Below are 20345 nucleotides of genomic sequence, written 5' to 3'. Positions count from 1 at the left end.
CGAAGGAGCATTGTGGAGGGCCACCATGGAAAGGCTGGCAGAAAGTGGACTCGTGCTTTGCACGGCGGTGCTGCCATGGGCACTGCTGTAACTGACGACGACTCCGACTGCTGCCGTCCTGCCGGGATCCGTAATCCCATCAGTGGTGACAGTCCCCTGGTGGTCTGACCGCCAGGGCTGTAATCTGTCAGTTGGACTGCCAGTAGTGCGGTGGGCCAACCGTCACTGCAAGTTTGGAGGTTGTAAGACCACTAAACCTGTAATGAGGCCCTCAGTCTAGACTCTAATGCTGCTGTTCATCCCACCACCCCCTTTATTGATGAAAAATGTTTTGTGGCTCTCGCAGGCATGTCAGATGTAGAATGGCTGATTGAGGCTAGTTCCCCTCCACCTTACGATGCTGGTCTTAACACCTATAGGAAAGAGGCCTCAAGAAAATCCTTCATCCCAGAAGGTGCTGCTGGTTCAGACTGTCTTCACTTCCTGTCTTGGAATATAGCAGGAATCAGTAAAAAGCTGGGCAACGAAGACTGGGTGGAATTAATTAAAGAGTGTGACATAGTGTGTTGCTAACAGACTTGGGCCCTTGAGGATTTTTATATAGATGGGTTTCAATACTTTTGTGCAGCTGCTACACCATCTTTATCAGGCAGACCAGGGGGTCGGGGTTGAGTTTAGGGATCCTTATCTAACCAAGGAAAAGCAAACGAAGTTGAAAAGATACTGTGTACCCCTTGTTGCCAAATTTTGTTTCTGCTCCTCCCTTTGTTTTTGGATGCTTTATCAATTATTTTTTATTTCAGTTATTTTACTAACCATCCTATTGTTTGCTAGTTGAATTGGATTATTTCATAACAGATTATTGTATGAATAGGGGAGGGGGGCATTTTTTGGAAGTGTGATTTTAACATTTCGACTTGTCCTTTTAATGTGACCATGTTTGTGGGGTTACTGATCAGCAAGAAAAAAGCATAACATGCTTTACTCATACCCCACATGGGACCGCATTGAATCTGAGTGCAATAAAGCATAACTTACTCTTCAGCTCAGATTTTTTTAAGGGAGGTGATTTTATCCTGCCAACCTTTACAGGTAAAAGCAAGGGTTCCAAAATTGACTTCATCCTGTTCTTACCCCACATTGTCCCATTCATACAGGACTCTTATATCCTCCCTTCCAATATAGTCGACCATAGTCCAATTCTTGTTAGCTTAACTTGCCCTGTAGATTACTTACGAATGCCCAGTTTTTCCCCTGATGATCAGTTTTCCAAAAGTAATGGTATACTCCTTAAAGGGGAAAATGTAGACCATGAAAAATACCTGGAATGCTTCATTTCTTCAAAGCAAGATGAAGTAATGAGTTGTTTATCTGAGGTGGCAAAGGTTGAGGATGTTCCGGAAAGTTTGTAAATGTGCATCTAATTTGTTAGTAATAAAGATAAAGCAAAAGAGAACCCAGCGCTTATAAATGGTTCAATACTGCCCGCACCACCGCCTTAAAACAGCTTAGAGAGGTCTTAAATGTCTCCCCGTAATGCTTAGAATGTTAGACTTGTTAGATCCATTTATAAATCTACTAAAGACGAAAGAAAACACTAGACTGCTATGGGAAGATTTGCAAGCTGCTTCTGAACTCGGTGACTCAAGGGTTTTTCGGAAGTTATAAACAGGCCCTATTTTAACAACTAGCCTAGAATAGAATGGCACATTCCCACCGAGAGAATTTTTCAAAATTTTCAAAATTTCTCAGCCAGGATTTACCATCTTATGCTACAGTGGAGGGACTGATTTCCTTGCCCACCTAAATCTGAGCTCTAAGTAATTCTATTAAAGTTAGTGCAGTTTCCAGAGCAATTTTGAAATCACCTGCCGGAAAGGCGCCAGGACCAGATGGTGTCCCCATTAATGTCTATAGAAAGAACAACTTATTCTGGGCACCACTGCTAACAAACGTTTTCCAAGTGGTGGCAAGAGGGTACATCCCTAACTCCTGGAAGGAGTCTATCATTGTACCTATATTTAAAAAAGGAGAATATACCTAGAGTTGGGAACCGCCCAGTACCTGTTTTACTTTATGCAGATGATGTGGTTGGCTAACTTGGCTTGAGATTTGTTATTTACTGCATACTATATTCATGTGAATGGTCGTTGGAGATTACCTAAAGCCTCTATCCCTTGGCTACGTTATGTCAAAAGGGCTTTCTCTGACCTCTGTCTTTCAAATTTCTTTCATTCCCCAAGTGAAATTGGTAATAGTTGAAAAAAGACAAGGCAGTCTTTTCCTCCAATACAGAAATCAAGCCAGACTTTCTAAATGTCTATCTATGAGTTTGGTATTCTGTTATATAGACTTAAAGGTCTTGAAGAGACAAAAACATATTTACTGTGGATCCTGAACTATGAAGATAGATTGTATTTCACGTGTTTTAGACTGAGCACTTTGCACTTTTTAGTAGCTTACGCCCTCCCTCTTCCCCTCCCACCTCCCCAGTCACTTGGGGGTGTATTTACAAGCCCCTTGCACCGCCGGTGCTTCACTTTTTCCCCTTATAAAAAGTGATGCACCGGCAGCTCAAGGGCCTTGTAAATAAGCTCCTAGGTTCCATACGTTCTCACCCTATCCCTAAGACAATACTTATAAACAAATGCTCGCACATTTCATGCTTTTGTGGTTTTTACGTATGCCCCAGATTGCACTCAGGGATCTAGATCATACATTGTATATTTGCAATGCCTTCACCTTCTAGATTCGGAGTACTGTTGTTCCGGTGTAATATGATACACCCGACAATCTCTTAGTATCAAAAGAAACAAGAATGTTAGTAACTCCTGAGAAACCTGAATTTTCAGATTTTTTCCTCAGATTTAGGGCTATGCCCTTTGTTGCAACTAATGTTTACAGCCTCGATTAAACCAGAACTCTGCCTTTATCATTTTAACTTGGGTACACTTCTTTTTGCCATCTAATTGTTTTAAGAATTTTGACTTATAAATGCATTAGTTCTTGTGATTTTATATTATCTATTTGTATGTATGTACTAGTGTTTTACTGATGTTTTTATTTTTTCATGGCTGTCAGCCAAATACAAGTGTTTGACTGACTGGCTGGGCATCCATTTATTTTGGTTGCTGAATGTAGTGAAGATGATGAAGGGAGCAGACAGTGGCGCCCTGGACCACTGTCTACTCCCCTTAAGTCACCTGTGACGATACCCATAAGGAAAGCTAGCTGGGAGGGTCAGCTTCCCCTTTCCGTAAGAGATACTACCACCACTCAGGTGTCATTAACTCTTTAATGGGTTACAAACTTCTTTTAGAGACTTGGAGAGGCTTTGAAAGGGATTTGGTACATTGTAAAAAGCCCTTGTGCTGACACAACCACTTAATTTTGCAAATCGCAGGACCATGACCAAAAAAGGGCTTTGTAAACCACGCTCTTTTGTGTTGTTTCATTGCTCTTTAACACTGTTACTTTGAAATCAAGTAGAATTTCCAACAAGACAGACACTGATGCATAAAGAAGAATGGAAAGAGCTTAGAAAGAATAATTGTGATTCAACCACTAAATACACCTACCTTAGATGTGAGTCTGTATAACACTTGTTTACAATGCTGTGAATAGTTCTTCTAATCAATGCATATAGGATGCATTATCTCCGCAAATAACTCTTCCAAATATTGCAAGAATTCTGAAACCCCATACTGCTTAGTCTAGGATAGGTCTACATAGGCACTCTTGGTCACCATATTGCCATGTATTTTGAAGAAAATGTACAAGATATACCCAGAAAGTGGCCTGAAAGTTAGAAGCTCTGCATCCTCATTCCTCAAACCCTTCCAATCAGTTCATCAGATTCAGAGTTGCTGTCCAAGTACCTGTCCTCTAGTGTTTCCCTCCAGTGACACATGTTGAAAAAATAGCTGTACTTCGCATTTCGGTTGAGACTACAAACTAGTTATAAAAAAAAGCTGTGATCAGAAAAAAATCGGGCAGAGGTCTTCCTGGCAGTCAAAAAGGAGAGAAGTTGCCCGGACAAGGAAGAACACACATTTATAGAAATTATCGTGAGTTTCTAGATCCACGTTCGATAATTAAAGGTTCGGGTCATGTGTGGCTGCAGATACGCATGCTCTGCATTCTCCTACCATCTAGTATTGGACACAAATGTTTGCCGCTTTTTTTCCTTTGAAGAAGACTTTCAAATCACAAGGTATACTGACTACTTTACTCCTACGATTGAAACCCTTTTTTTTTCATCCGCCGTTGGGTTCAAACATTTACTGTTTAAGCACTAGGTTGATGCCCCTTAGCACTCTATGTCGGGCTTCTTAAGTCTGTCCTCTCCCAATTGCAAGGAAAATCCTTTTGACCTAAGTGGTTTCTCCTGGTCCTCATGTTTACCAGACTTCGACAACTAGGACTGTCTTAAAGGCTTCCAGCTGTGTCTTGCCCTCTGGGGCATTGCACTCTCATCTTTGGGGTTTCCAAGACAGAAATGAGGAGACAGTGATGGAAAGGATGCTCTTTCAATACTGACCCTAGTGTCACTCCAAGTGCCCTTAGACTGACAACCACCAGGTCTGTAATCCTCGCCTCTCCCCCAAATGTGGTGAGAGTGCGTTCAGGCCTGCCTCACCTTTTGCGATACCACTGTGAATTTAGGCTAGCTCACTGGAGAATGCAGAGCCAGGAAGGAGACAACACCCCTCTGTAAACTTCAGGGAACAAGATATTGAGGAAGAGTTTGAGCCCACCCAATCCAAAGATCAGCTCCTGTACCTCAGTCCCAAGGTCAGCTTCCAGTCCAAGTCAAAGGCAGAGGAGCAACATGGGGTCAGAGAACCAGCATGCACCCGAATACTCAGACCATGAGTACAGCATCACACCTAGTGCTACTTTTTTTTTTTTATAAAAGTGAGTATTTGGCTGGACATACGTTTATTGAGGTTGCTAACAGTAAGTTGAGTTGTGAGCTTGTGTACTCTGTGCATATACCTCTTTCCCAAGAAGGCTTGGACTGCTTGTCTTGTGCAGCCACTGAGTGTCAAGTGCTGAAGGAATACTTTGCCCAATAGCACAGAGCCCGAGGTTGGTCGGGCCTCGGGACATCAAGAGTAAAAGGCCTCAGCTATCACAATTGGGCACAGTAACTCCTGCTTGCCCCGTGGCCCTCTGAAAAGGTGGGAAGTCTGGCATTGGGAAACTTAAAAACTAACATCTGATTTGTGGGACATTGTATAAAATCCCTGGAGAATTGTTGTAAAGCCTTACCACATTTTTGACCAATGTCACTGGCCCCATGTGCAAAGCTTTAACTGCCTAAATTTCATGTGAATCCAAAAACAAAAAGTAAGTAAAACCTGTATTAAATGTTTCATGATTAACTCAGAATTAGGTATTTTTTAAGACACAGATCGCGGTGGCATGGTTCATCATCTGGTTCCCTCCTCATTCTGACCAGGTGTCATAACTGGGCTCTGCTTTTCGGAGCTCTTAGGAAGGCTTTTTTCTTCCCTAACTAAAGAGTAGACTTGTGATTAATGGAGGTTGAGATCTATCCACACCTGAGAGTTAAATAAGATTTCCTGGTGAGGGTCAGTCAACTTGGTATTTACTAGAGTTGCTCCCAGTAACGTTAAAAGCAAGAAAGAATTTGACAATCGGGCAAATTATAAGTCTCTGCATCTGCTGGCCAATGTGTTTTGATCATATTCAAGGAGCCCAAACTGGGTCTATGGTCTTTGTCAGGAGCTACGGATCACTAAATACGTCAAAGTGTGTGAGGTGTATGGTGTACTGAGATACTCAAAATAATAAAAGTATATGACAATATTTGTGGTTGAAATTATCAACTGCAAAATATACTTGAAATGATAGTGGAAAATAGATTATTTTTTCCAAAAATGAATTCCTAGTAAAAGAAGGATGACACAGTCACATCATGAAAAAGTCTGTTTTCTGATCCCAAAATATAGCCCACCGCACTGAAGTGTCCGGATGCAACCATCACACGGGAAATCTGTATTCTGGATATTTAACTTCCTCTTACCTCCGTATCAATTTTCTGTATACTGGAAAATTACATTTTTATAGATCCATCACTGAAATTTTGGGTCATCTTTTTATTTGTCCCAAACACTAGTGACATGAATAAAAACCCGGGTCTATTTTTTCAGGTTAGTGGTTACATTCTTATGGTTGGCCAGTTACATTGCTGGTGGTAGACAAATCTATAACCCTTCATTACATTGTCTTTTTCTTACTGAAAAATATGACTAGCGGCATAGCTTTCCCCATACTGAAATGGTCGTTCCCTTACTGAAATGATTCCTCTACTGATAGGGTGCTTCCACTCCTAATAGAGCTCACCCTACTAATATGGTCCTCTCCTTAATATACACTCATTCCCACTATTTTAGTCGCTCTTTATTAATCTGGTCCTCTCCCTGCTCATAAAGCCCTCCTCTTACAAGATGGTTCCTCTTCTATTGAGATAACTCAACCTTGTCCGTGCAGTACAGTATATGCCCTCTATCATAGAAATTGTCCTCCAAAAGAGAGCTTGACTTCTCCCATACATCTGACCCTCTCCCTATAGATCTTTCCCTCCCTGTGGATCTTACAAATATTTTACTTCCCCTACACAGATTGCCATCCCCTGACTGAATTGCTCTTCCTTTGTAGAGGTCACCCTCCTCAAATTGACATCTTGATACTGAGATTTAAGAGTGGCTTTGAAATATGGGGACTCCAGATTAGTTTCAACTACTAAATGATCAGGGTCTTTCTTGCCAGGGTCTTTTTTGCCACCCCCAATGGGTGCACTACAGTTTTCTCAACTAAATAGTTATGAAACAGACATGGATAATCATTCACCATTACACTTGGCCTTCAATGCTGCATCCTCTTTAGCAAGCTTCAAAATGTCTTCCCCTTTTGCTTGACACATTCTTCTGGAACACTTTCTCTAGCATTACTGATGCCTTTCTTTGCGTTGAACTGTCACACATAAGGCAACAAAACATATCAGACTGATGTTTGTAGGAAAGTACCATCTTGCCTGGCATGTTACCCCCATATTTCACTGCATATATGTTGTTTTAGTCTATGTGTCACTGGGACCCTGCCAGGCAGGGCCCCAGTGCTCATAGGTATGTGCCCTGTATGTGTTCCCTATGTGATGCCTAACTGTCTCACTGAGGCTCTGCTAACCAGAACCTCAGTGGTTATGCTCTCTCTGCTTTCCAAATTTGTCACTAACAGGCTAGTGACTAAATTTACCAATTCACATTGGCATACTGGTACACCCATATAATTCCCTAGCATATGGTACTGACATACCCATGGTATTGGGGTTCCAGGAGATCCCTATGGGCTGCAGCATTTCTTTTGCCACCCATAGGGAGCTCTGACAATTCTTACACAGGCCTGCCAGTGCAGCCTGAGTGAAATAACGTCCACGTTATTTCACAGCCATTTACCACTTCACTTAAGTAACTTATAAGTCACCTATATGTCTAACCCTCACCTGGTTAAGGTTGGGTGCAAAGTTACTTAGTGTGTGGGCACCCTGGCACTAGCCAAGGTGCCCCCACATCGTTCAGTGCAAATTCCCCGGACTTTGTGAGTGCGGGGACACCATTACACGGGTGCACTATGCATAGGTCACTACCTATGTATAGCGTCACAATGGTAACTCCGAACATGGCCATGTAACATGTCTAAGATCATGGAATTGTCACCCCAATGCCATTCTGGCATTGGGGGACAATTCCATGATCCCCAGGGTCTCTAGCACAGTACCCAGGTACTGCCAAACTGCCTTTCCGAGGTCTCCACTGCAGCTGCTGCCAACCCCTCAGACAGGTTTCTGCCCTCCTGGGGTCCAGGCAGCCCTGGACCAGGTAGGCAGGACAAAGGATTTCCTCTGAGAGAGGGTGTTACACCCTCTCCCTTTGGAAATAGGTGTGAAGGCTGGGGAGGAGTAGCCTCCCCCAGCCTCTGGAAATGCTTTGATGGGCACAGATGGTGCCCATCTCTGCATAGGCCAGTCTACACCGGTTCAGGGATTCCCCCAGCCCTGCTCTGGCGCGAAACTGGACAAAGGAAAGGGGAGTGACTACTCCCCTGACCTGCACCTCCCAGGGGAGGTGCCCAGAGCTCCTCCAGTGTGTCCCAGACCTCTGCCATCTTGGATTTAGAGGTGCTGGGGGCACACTGGACTGCTCTGAGTGGCCAGTGCCAGTAGGTGACGTGAGAGACTCCTTCTGATAGGCTCTTACCTGTCTTGGTAGCCAAACCTCCTTTTCTGGCTATTTAGGGTCTCTGCCTTGGGGAATTCTTTAGATAACGAATGCAAGAGCTCACCAGAGTTCCTCTGCATCTCCCTCTTCACCTTCTACCAAAGGATCGACTGCTGACTGCTCAGGACGCCTGCAAAACCGCAAGAAAGTAGCAAGGAGACTACTAGCAACCTTGTAGTGCCTCATCCTGCCGCTTTCTCAACTGTTTCCAGGTGGTGCATGCTATGGGGGTAGCCTTCCTTCACCCTGCACCAGGAGCTCTGAAGAAATCTCCTGTGGGTCGACGGAATCTTCCCCTTGCTAACGCAGGCACCAAAAGACTGCATCACTGGTCCTCTGGGTCCCCTCTCATCCTGACGAGCGTGGTCCCTGGAACTCAGCAACTCTGTCCAAGTGACTCCCACAGTCCAGTGACTCTTCAGTCCAAGTTTGGTGGAGGTAAATCCTTGCCTCCCCACGCCAGACTGCATTGCTGGGTACTGCATGATTTGCAGCTGCTCCGGCTCCTGTGTACTCTTCCAGGATTTCCTTTGTGCGCAGCCAAGCCTGGTTCCCCGGCACTCCTTCCTGCAGTGCACAACCTTCTGAGTTGTCCTCCAGCGTCGTAGGACTCCCTTTTGTGACTTCGCGTGGACTCCAGTTCACTTTCCTTCAAAGTGCCTGTTCAGGTACATTTGCGGGTGCTGCCTGCTTCTGTGAGGGCTCCGTAACTTGCTGGGCACCCCCTCTGTCTCCTCCTCCAAGTGGCGACATCCTGGTCCCTCCTGGGCCACAGCAGCACCCAAAAACCTCTACCGCGACCCTTGCAGCTATCCAGACTTGTTTGCGGTCTTTCTGCGTGGGAACACCTCTGCAAGCTTCATCGCGACGTGGGACATCCATCCTCCAAAGGAGAAGTTCCTAGTCCTCTTCTTTCTTGCAGAACTCCAAGCTTCCTCCAACCGGTGGCAGCTTCCTTGCACCCTCAGCTGGCATTTCCTGGGCTCCTGTCCACTCTCGACACTGTCGCAGCTATTGGACTTGGTCCCCTTGTCTAACAGGTACTCAGGTCCGGAAATCCACTGTTGTTACATTGCTGGTGTTTGTTCTTCCTGCAAAATCCCCCGTCACGACTTCTGTGCTCTCTGGGGGTTGTAGATGCACTTTACACCTACCTTTCAGGATCTTGGGGTGGGCTATTTTTCTAACCCTCACTGTTTTCTTACAGTCCCAGTGACCCTCTACAAGCTCACATAGGTTTGGGGTCCCTTCGTGGGTCGCATTCCACTTTTGGAGTATATGGTTTGTGTTGCCCCTATACCTATGTGCTCCAATTGCAATCTATTGTAATTCTACACTGTTTGCATTACTTTTCTTGCTATTACTTACCTAATTTTGGTTTGTGTATACATATCTTGTGTATATAACTTATCCTCATACTGAGGGTACTTTTGGCATATTTTCATAAAAGTACCTTTATTTTTAGTAACTCTGTATTGTGTTTTATTATGATATTGTGCATATGACACTAGTGGTATAGTAGGAGCTTTACATGTCTCCTAGTTCAGCCTAAGCTGCTTTGTAATAGCTACCTTCTATCAGCCTAAGCTGCTAGAAACACCTCTTCTACACTAATAATGGATAACTGGAGCTGGCACAAGGTGTAAGTACCTCTGGTACCCACTACAAGCCAGGCCAGCCTCCTACAATGTTCACATCTCACTGATCTCAGTGATCATGCCAAGATCTGTTGAACCAAACTTTGCATGATCTGATGGCTTCACTAACAATCTGTCATAAAGTAATAATTACACACCTCACTAATTGATTCGATACCTTTTGTGACCACTGCAAATGTTGAGAATGCCTTTCTGTTCTCTCCTACATTGGGCCGTTAGCCACCTTTCCAGATTCCCCCAGATCGTTTTTACGTCTGGCATGAAAAAGTGTTTCACGTTCTTTAAAATATGCAGTGTGCTTTGGTTCCACAGAGAGGAGTATATCTCTCTAGCATCATACTTTTGGATATTTGATGTGTCGTTCCGCCTTCTAGAAAGTACTGCATGAGGTACTGTTTTACTTCTGAAAAGATCTAAAAGATACATTGATTTATCACACTGATTGTCACATCCAGTTCTCTATCTCCTATATGCGTTTTGTACAGAATGCAAGCCATTTTGATACGTTTCCCCAGCCCTAGCAAAGCCAGTAGGTGTGGTTTGAATAAGTGTTAAACAGTGTTTTTGCATGTCTGTTTTACCTGCATTAGCACATTAAAGCCGGACTGTTTGGCTTTGTAAATGCTTGCTAAACTAACAATCTTCTCTGCCCAGCTTCATTTTAAAAGAGGCATATGCTCGTTGCTCAATACTCCTGTCAAACCTTGTGAAGTGTTCTTCCATCCCCTTAGTTTTCCTCTTGGCACTTGCCATGCCCTTTACACCCTGGACCTCTTATGGGACAGCCTTCCAAGGTCCACTATTCTTGGAATAGGGAATGGTGCAAGGCTACATTGCATCTTCGGCCCATTCAGTGATGAGACTCCTTAATGTCATAAAAGCAATTTCTGGCGGTGCTTTTATTCTGTGGTGAAATTATTTTTGATTTCTACTAAATGTCTCCTCGACATTTTCCATTGTTTTCTAACTTATGTTTTCATTTAGACGTTTCCGTAAATACTTAGAATATTGGGGTATTTCATATCAGAAAGCATCAATTAGTCATGTCAGTTTAATTTACGTACTGATCCTTGGCATTTTGAAATGCTAACTTAGTAATTGGATGTTGATGGCTTAGTATGGTGGTACTTTAGATCCGAAGGCTTGGCTTGTGGAGTGCAGAGGTGAATTCATGTAAGGCTGAACACTTGATACCTGGTGAATTAAGTTTGTTAAGCATCTGAGGGCTTGGTTTGGTTTCACAAGTGCATCTTCGTTTCATGCATCTGAGTGTAAAATACTCTCACTTGGCACTTTTTTGTTAGTCTAGAGTCAAACAAGAAAAAGGTTGCTTATGTGTTTGTGATGGGAGCATTCACTGAAAAGAATGCATAATCATACGAACGTGTCTTCTTTCAGCTGAACCTCCGAAGCTGAAGACAATGAAAGATGCAACGAAACCCGAGGGGGCGAAGGTGGTGCTGAAGTGTGAAGCTATTTCTGAAAATTCCCTTCTTCAATTTAAGTGGCAAAAGGACGGGGCAGATCTTAACAGAAAAAACAGTCCTGAAAATGTCAAGATCAAGGACAGAAAGAAGTAAGTTGCGAATGCAGTCCTACCCATAGGCTAGCAGTGAAGGCTGTATGCTGATACCGTGCACGTTGCAGCATTACAGAGACGTGTGAAGGTTCTACCTAGCCTTCAGTGATGTGAAATAAATGCTGTGAACTACAAAATGTGCTAATTAATGTATCTAGGTTAACAGTTTCAGTTTCCCACCTATTAAATATGGTGCTGTTTGGAGAGCTATTTTTAGAGGCATGTACGTTCATTTGGTCGTAACAACAAATGAGTTAACCCAACTATTTCTAATGACAGTATTTCAGCATTCAAAGATTGTAGGCCACTGTTGCAGGTTAATAGGCTCTAGTTTAAATAAACTATGCACACTTATTCAAATAGACTGTATATCAAAACCAGTATTTTGCATTGTTGGTGGATGAAACAATGATGATACAGCCTTCAGTTCAATCCATATACATTAATTCAGATATTACTTGTGTTACAGAAGGTGGACGTTTGATTCTTGTCACACCAGCATTATGCCCAATAGTCATTACTCTCAATGGCACACCTAAGATTGCCTCAAATGTCCTTTTATGCCTAGGTACCTATTAGGTCTTCGGTGAAAAAGTGTAGTGTCCTGACACTTCACACCGTGCAACAAATTATTTAGAGGCTCTGGAGATTTGTCCAGAGTCCACCCTTGCACATTTTTGTAGCTTAGGGCTACAGCTGTGCATAAGCAGGTATAGTTAATCCATTCAACAAAGTTAGGTACGATTCGTTTAATTAAAGGCAAACTTTGTTAAGTATACGTTTTCCCTATGTTTTGCAGTAGATTTAACTTATCATAAGTTAAACATGTCTATGCTCAATGAATTTTGCTCTCTTGTGGTTTTATTGGAGCGTACATTACTTTTGCACTGTCTTGGGCATAAATCTTACGTGCAATAAAACACTTCATGGGGGTGACCGGAAGTGCTCACCTCATACAAATGTTTCAACCTAAGCAGACCATTGCTGTTTTCAGATTCTCAAAGGAAAAATTTGTAAAGACAATGAGGGGAGGATGCAGTGATGCCCTGGACCACTGTCTACTCCCCCCTGAAGCTGCCTGCCACGGTTCCCTTAAGATAAGCTGGCTCTGAGGGACAGTTTCTCCTTTCGAATGAAATGCCACCTTCATTAAGGTGTTAGTAACTTTTTAATGGTTTGCAACCGTAATTGATACATCTCTTTGCAAATCACAAATTGCAGGAGATACCACTTCACACCCAATTACGATTTCCGATTTGAAACGACTTACAAAATCCCTTCACCGTTTTGGAGAGGATCTGAAAGACATTTGGTACGTTTTCGAAAGCCCTTTTGCAGTCTTGACCACTTAATTTTGCAACTCCCAAGACTGCAACTGAAAAAGGGCTTTGTAAACTAGGCTGTTTAGGTGTTGTTTCATTGCTCTCTTACACTTTGTCCCTTTAAAAGCAAGATGTAATTTCCAAAAAGAAAGCCTCCGATGCATGACATGTAAAGAATAATGGAGAGAGCATTGAAAGAATAATTGTGCTTTGGCCTGTTAATACACCTATCGTAGATGTGAGTGAGTCTGTATGGCACTTATTTACCATGCCATGAACATTTTCTTTTTAATCAATGCATATCTAATGCCTTTATCTGATAGGGACTTCTAGTTGCAGATTCCTTACCTTAGAATTTCCCCCCAGGCGTCAGACTGGATCCGGAGATTTATTTTCTTCGAGAAATACCCTTGCGCATCGTTAGGTGGTGCCGGTCGACTCCACTGGTGTTGTTGGCATCGTAGTCGCTGTGATGGTGTCAGGAGTAGTACATAGACGCTGCCTCAGTGCAGTGACGTCCCTTCTTTTCTTTCCTCACCACGCGCTGATCCGGAGAGAGCTACCCTAGGTCAATTTTGACTGACTTTGACTCTTTTGTTGAGTTTTTGGTGAAGTATTTGGAGCGTCGAGAATGACCCCGAAGACTGGCTTCAAACCTTGCAAGGACTGTCACTGCATGATGTCAATGACTGATCCGCATCGGGTATGTTTGTGGTACCTGGAGCGCGACCACGACCCAAAGTCGTGCTCCGAGTGCCGGACCATGCACCCGAAGGCCCTGAGGGAGCGGCCACTCAAGCCTCGTGGCGGCCCGGTGCTCGACTCCACATATGTCCCGGTCTCGCCCGAGGGGAAAGTCTCAAGACCGGAGCCACCACCACTCATTTTCCTCGCAGTCGTTGGGTCAAGGTAAGAAGAAGAAGTCAAAGAAATCCCGTCGTCCTTCGACTTCACCCCGTCGCAAGAGGAGCGCCGATGCTCAAGGCCTCCGTCCTTGGAGCCTGCTTTTGAGTCCGCTCTGCACCTTGCTGAGTTTCCAGGAGCCCGGGCGACGCCTGCACAATAAAAGGAATTCTATGAGGCCATGCACGCCATTTTTGGGCAGTCCGACCTCCCCCCTACGGTGTCTTCGGGCCTAAATGGTTTGGTTGGAGGGCCTTCGGGTTCTGCGCTGACGGCTCCAGCCACCGAAGTCCCCTCTGGATCTGCTCTCTGATCTGCACCGACGCCGTTCATACCTCCGAGACCTTTCCTGGCGCCGGTTCAAATGTCAATGCTCCCATCGTCTGTGGTGCCCACTATCGATGTCGACTCGATCCTGATCCCTGGCGACTCAGAGTCGGAATGGCGTCAGCCATTCCCACCCCCTTCTTTGATGGGGCCTATTCACCCCAGGTTGGATTCTGACCCTTATTCTTCTTGGTTCGAATTTGGGGAAGGATTGGAGGGGTCCCTAAACCCTTGTGAATACCAGGATGACCCAAACATGAACTGGGCACAGGAGTTAGGTGAGGACAGTCATCTGGACACATCTCCAGATGCTGGCATGCTGTCTCTTCCTACCGTGGCTACGGCGGAGGGAGCTACTTATTCCATGGTGATCAGTAGGGTGGCTTAGGTCCTCAGCCTTGAATTGTCTACTGTTCAGGTCCGGTCTAATCTCCTGACGGAGGTGCTTCAACCAGGGGCTTCCACCTCTGAGCCTCTTCTTCCATTCAATGATGCCGTCACCAATGTCCTTTTGGGTACTTGGTCCAGACCCAACACTGTGGCTCCTGTGAACAGGACAATCGCACGCCGGCATCTTCCCGCCACGAACGACCATTAATTCCTGTCCCAACACCCCATGCCTGAGACCCTTGTTATCCAGGCATCCTCATCCTCTGGCGCATTCTCTTCAGCACCTCTGGGTAGGGAATAAAAAGGCTGGAACAATTTGGGAAGAAGATGTTTTCTTCCTCCAGTCTAGTGCTCCGGTCAGTGAACTCGGCATGTCTTTTGGGCCGTTATACTCACTCTCCGTGGGATAAAGACGTGCAAGTTCTGCCACAGATACCCGATGAGGCCCGTGCTATCGTCTCCCAAGCTGTCACTGATGGGAGGGACGCAGCAAAGTGTACTTACCGATGTGGGCTGGACACAACGGACTCTCTGTGTAGATCAGTTGCGACAATGGTACATCTGGTTTCTCAGGGGATGTCTAACAGACTCTTACGGACATGTCCTTTGATGGCTCCAGTCTCTTAGGAGACAAGGTGGACTCGGCGCTGGAGAGGTTCAAAGACTCCTGGGCTACGGCTCGGTCCCTCGGCCTTTCCACTGCCCTCGCCCTCAACAGTCCACCTTTTTTACACCCCTTTTGTGGCCACGGAAAGGGCTCTCTGTTGCATCCCTTTTCCAGCCTACGCGCCACCCATGTTGTTCAGCCGCTGCTTGGCGGGGATTGCGCAATACCACGTCGTGGGACCGGGAACCAGAGGTCTGTCCAGTTCACCCCTGCCCCTGCTGCAGTCTCCAAACCCTCCTAGTCCGTCCCCTCACTCTGGTCCAGTTGGCAGCGGGGTTCGCCATCACCTGCCCCACTGGCAATCCATCACTACGGACAGGTGGGTTTTACAGATTGTTCAAAGGGGCTACTCCCTCCCCTTCAAGTCTGCCCCACCAGCCATGCCTCCATCATTCAGCTGTATACCGGAGGATCATTTGTCACTTCTCCGGCAGGAAGTCGCAGCTGTCTTGGCCAAAGAAGCCATAGTGAGGGTCCCTGCGTGAGAACTAGGTCGTGGTTGTTATTCCCGCAACATTCTGGTGCCCAAAAAATACAAGGGCTTACGTCCTATCCTATACCTTCGGGCCCTCAGTCTCTTCTTCAAGAAGGAGAATTTCAAAATGCTCCCCCTGGATCAGGTCCTGTCTGCCTTGGACCCAGGAGACTGGATGGTAGCGTTGGACTTGCAGGACGCTTATTTCCATATTCCCATCCTGCCTGTCCACAGACTTTACCTATGATTTGTGGTAGGTTATGAGCACTTTCAATTTACCGTGCTCCCCTTTGACCTTACCAGCATCCCTTGGGTGTTCACGAATATGATGGCAGTGGTTGCAGCTCATCTGCACAGGTTGGGAGTGTCAGTCTTTCCCTACCTTGACAAGTGGCTGTTGAAGGCGGACTCGCCCCAGAAAGTCGTTTCGCACCTTCAGACTAGAGCAAACGTCCTGCACACCCTGGGGTTCACTATAAACGTGCCAAAGTCACACCGGACTCCCTCTCAGACACTCCCTTTCACGAGAGCTGTTCTGGACACAGTTTTGGGCCTTTCCTCCCGAAGGCCAGGATATTCAGGCTTGATTCTGAACTTTCAGCCTCTGTCTTGGGTTCGGTGAGACTGACTCTAAGGCTGCTGGGCCTCATGGCCTCCTGCATCCTGCTTGTGACTCATGCCAGATGGCATATGCAGGCTCTGCAGTGGGACGTGAAGTTCCAGTGAGCGCAGCATCAGGGAAATCTCTCCAACATGGTCCAGATCTCGGAGGGGACTGCGAAAGACCTGCAGTGGTGGCTTTCAAATCAGCATTGGGTCAACGGCAGATCTTCTCTCTTCCCCAACCAGATCTATCCATAGTGACGGACGCGTCACGTTTTGGATGGGGTGGCCACATGGGAGAGATGGCGATCAGAGTTCTCTGGTGGAGTCTGGGCTCCATATCAATCTTCTAGAGCTCTGCATGATTAGGCTTGCATTGAAAGCATTTCTTCACTCTCTCAAAGGGAAAGTAGTGCAAGTGTTCACAGACAACACTACAACCATGTGGTACTGCAACAAACAGGGTGGAGTAGGGTCCTGGACCCTTTGTCAGGAGGCACTGCGCCTCTGGACATGGCGGGCACATCAGGACATCACCCTGGTGGTTCAGCATCTTGCGGACTTTCTGAACACCAGAGCAGACTAATTCAGCCGTCAATGCATAGCCGATCACGAATGGCGTCTCCATCTGGAGGTGGTGCAAGGTCTCTTTCGACAGTGGGAAGAGCCTTGGTTAGATCTGTTCACCTCCTCAGAGAATGTGCAATGTCAGCTGTTTTGAGCATTGGATTTTCCAAGGCAGCACTCGCTCTGAGATGCTTTTCTTCTCAAGTGGAACTCCGGCCTCCTTCACACCTTACCGCCTATTCCACTTCAGTCCAGAGTTCTCAAGAATGACTGGGCTCAAGTAAACTTGGTGGCTCTGGACTGGGCACAGAGAGTATGGTATCCAGAGCTATTGAGCATGGCAACCGATCCTCCACTCAGACTTCCCCTTAGAGAGGATCTTCTGTCGCAGCAACAGGGAACGGTTCTCCACCTGAACCTGTCCAATCTCTGCCTTCCGCTTGGAGATTGAGCAGAGGCAGTTGACGGCTTTTGACCTTCCACCCAAAGTTTGTGATGTAATCTTGGCATCCAGGTGTCCTTTCACCAAAATGGTATACGCCTGTCGTTGGCATATATTTGTGGCATAGTGTACCAACAAATCTGTTGATCTCCTCTCTGCTCCTCTTTCTGAGGTTCTTTTATTCATTCTTTCTTTGTCCCAGCAGGGCTCTGCTTTGGGCACCCTTAAGGGCTATTTATCGGCTATCTCAGCCTTTCTTAGGTTGCCTGATCAGCCTTCAATCTTTAAGTCTCCTATTGTTAGTAGATTCCTTAAGGGCCTCACCCATTTGTTTCGTTCCACTCAGTTTATCATGCCTCAGTGGGACCTCAATCTTGTCCTTACTTACCTAATGTGTGCTCCTTTTGAGCCGATGCACAATTGTCCCTTACGGCTCCTTACTTTCAAAACTGTTTTTCTTGTTGCCATCACTTATGCTCGCAGAGTTAGTGAGAATCAGGCTCTAACTTCTAAGCACCCATTTTTGTCTGTGCACCCTGACAAAGTGGTGGTACGCACTAGGGATTCCTTCCTTCCCAATGTCGTTACACCTTTTCATGTAGGCCAGTCCATCACTTTGCCTACTTTTTACACACCTCCATATCCTTCTCATGAGGAGAAGAGACTCCACCGCCTGGATCCAAAAAGAGCTTTAGCGTTCTATCTCAATCGTACTAAAGATTTCCGGGTGGACGATCGACTCTTTGTTGGAAATGTGGGTGCGAAGAAAGGGAAGGTGGTGCAAAAACATACCATCTCACGATGGGTGGTACTTTGCATCAAAATGTGTTACGCTTTGGCATAGAAGCAGCCCCCTGACGGCTTGCGCACTCATTCCACCAGAGCAACTGCTTCTTCCTCTGCGTTAACATGAAGAGTTCCTGTCCTGGGTATCTGCCAGGCAGCTAAGTGGGCATCCTTGCACACGTTTACTAAACATTACTGCCTGGACAGTCCGGTCCATAGGGGCGGCTACTTTGGTTGTTTGGTCCTGCAGGATTTTCTAGTATGATCTTGGTTCACATCCCACCTCCGAGGATGGCATTGCTTGAATATCTATTCTAAGGTAAGGAATCTGCAACTAGAAGTCTCTATCAGATGTACAAGTTACTTACCTTCGGTGACAATATATCTGGTAGAGACATATTCTGGTTTCAGATTCCTTACCGACCTACCCATCCTCTCCACTTGCAAACTGATTTCTAGGGACAGGGCCTTCCCATTCAGGACCTTACCTCTGGCGCACCAATTTCAGTGTTCTTCGCAGCTCTGCACTTTGGCGTGGAACATCGTGAAAAGAAACTGACGTCACTGCACTGAGGCTGCGTCTATGTACTACTCCCGACGTCATCACGGCGACTACGATGCCCCCATTGTCCGCTGAGTCGACCGAAATCACCTAACGACGCACAAGGGTATTGCTCAAAGAAAGAATCTCAGGATCCAGTCTGACACTCGGGGTAAAATTTTGAGGTAAGGAATCTGCAACTAGGATATGCCTCTAACCGATATATCGTAACCAAATGTAAGTAACTTGTACATCTCTACAACTGACTTTTCCAAATACTGCAAGAACTCTGAAACCCCACTGCTTCTTGGTCCAGGACAGTTTTGCCTAGGCATTCTGGATTACCATATTGCCATTTATTTTAAAGTAAATGTACAACATGTACTCAAAAAGTACCCAGAAAGTTTTTAAGCTCTGCATCTTCTTTCCTCAACCACTTCCTACCAGTTCATCAGATTCAGAGTTGTTGAACAACTATCCGTCGTCAAGAGTTTTGCTCCAGTGTACCATGTTGAACAAACATCTAAACTTCTGTACTCTGTATCTCGGTTGAGACTAAAGACTAGTTATGAGAAAACTGTGATCACCAAAAAATGAGGCAGAGTTGTCCATGGCGGAGAAGCTGATCGGACAGGAAAGCACACACATTTATAGCAAATATCAGAAGCTTTTTGAACGGCGTCAGATAATGAAAGATACGTATTGTGTGACTATAGATACACGTGCTCTGCATATGCCTGCTATGTAGCGTTGGACACACTTTTGCAATTTCCTCATCATCAAATAAACTTTATTCAGTTTACAAGACCCATCAAAGCATGCAGAATGACAAAGATAAAAATATAGAACAGTATTCATACAATAAACATTAAATTTGCTTCATTGTTTCTTGTAGCTCATTGTTCCTTATAGATGGTTAAAACATGCATTCACTATCTGCAGCCGGGGCCTACAGCAGATAAAATAAAGTCCGATGTTAAAATGCCAAGACACAATAAATCTATGATACTTTAACGAACCATAGTAAATCACTGATTTACCCTGGGGCAATGCAAAGTGCTAAGTGCATAGAGAGAAAACAAACACTTGGGAGTCTTAAAAATTGGGTTCAAAATATATCCTGACCAACACCAAAGGATCCACTGTAGTGGATCACTCACTTACCCTAAAACATTACAAAATGCTAAGTGCAGGAAGAGAAGGTGAACAACTGAGAGACATAAGAATTAGGTTCAAATGTTCAAAACCAATAACGGAGGAAGTGTCTGTTTTAATCTACTGTAATATAAAGTAGATAATCAAATATCTGCAAATATAATTTAAACAAAAACCCCTTGTTGGGGTTCACAAGTGTTCCCAGAGGAATAAAGATGTGTGATTTACAGCTCTATATGTGGCGTAGCCATTGGCCAGTACCCAGACTGGGGAAGACACTACAAAGAGGACAGAAAATGTGTTAAAAAATCTCTAAATGAATACAAGAGAGAGGTCTGCAAAGCTAATGCTGACTACTACGCCAGTACTATTACTGATGCCTAACAGCGCTAAGAAGGTTTTCATAATTTTACATGATTATGTAATTATCTAATCTAATTAGGAAATAATACCCTTGCAAAGCTCTCTGTGTCAGTCTTGCTGACTTTTTTGAGAAGATCAGTAAGATTCTGGAGGACATTGGGGGCTCTTCCCAGCCAATCGATTCTAATCTGGGCAATATACATTTTGATGGGAATACAGCAAGTCATACCAACTTATTCCAAAACTGAAGTGATGGGGTTA

The 20345-nt window shown here is 45.1% G+C and overlaps 1 protein-coding gene across 1 annotated transcript in view; it reads left to right on the top strand.

Annotated features, from left to right (window-relative positions):
- Positions 1-20345, top strand: part of NRG1 (neuregulin 1) — a 1391739-nt gene that overhangs the window by 896575 nt on the left and 474819 nt on the right. The window contains exon 2 of the mRNA XM_069236759.1: positions 11363-11540. Within this exon, the coding sequence (XP_069092860.1) occupies positions 11386-11540 (155 nt within the window). The 5' untranslated portion in view covers positions 11363-11385. The remainder of the gene's footprint in view (positions 1-11362; positions 11541-20345) is intronic.

The sequence above is a fragment of the Pleurodeles waltl genome, chromosome 1_2 (genome assembly GCF_031143425.1).
Source record: "Pleurodeles waltl isolate 20211129_DDA chromosome 1_2, aPleWal1.hap1.20221129, whole genome shotgun sequence".
NCBI lineage: Eukaryota > Metazoa > Chordata > Amphibia > Caudata > Salamandridae > Pleurodeles > Pleurodeles waltl.
This window is presented reverse-complemented; position numbering and strand designations above follow the sequence as displayed.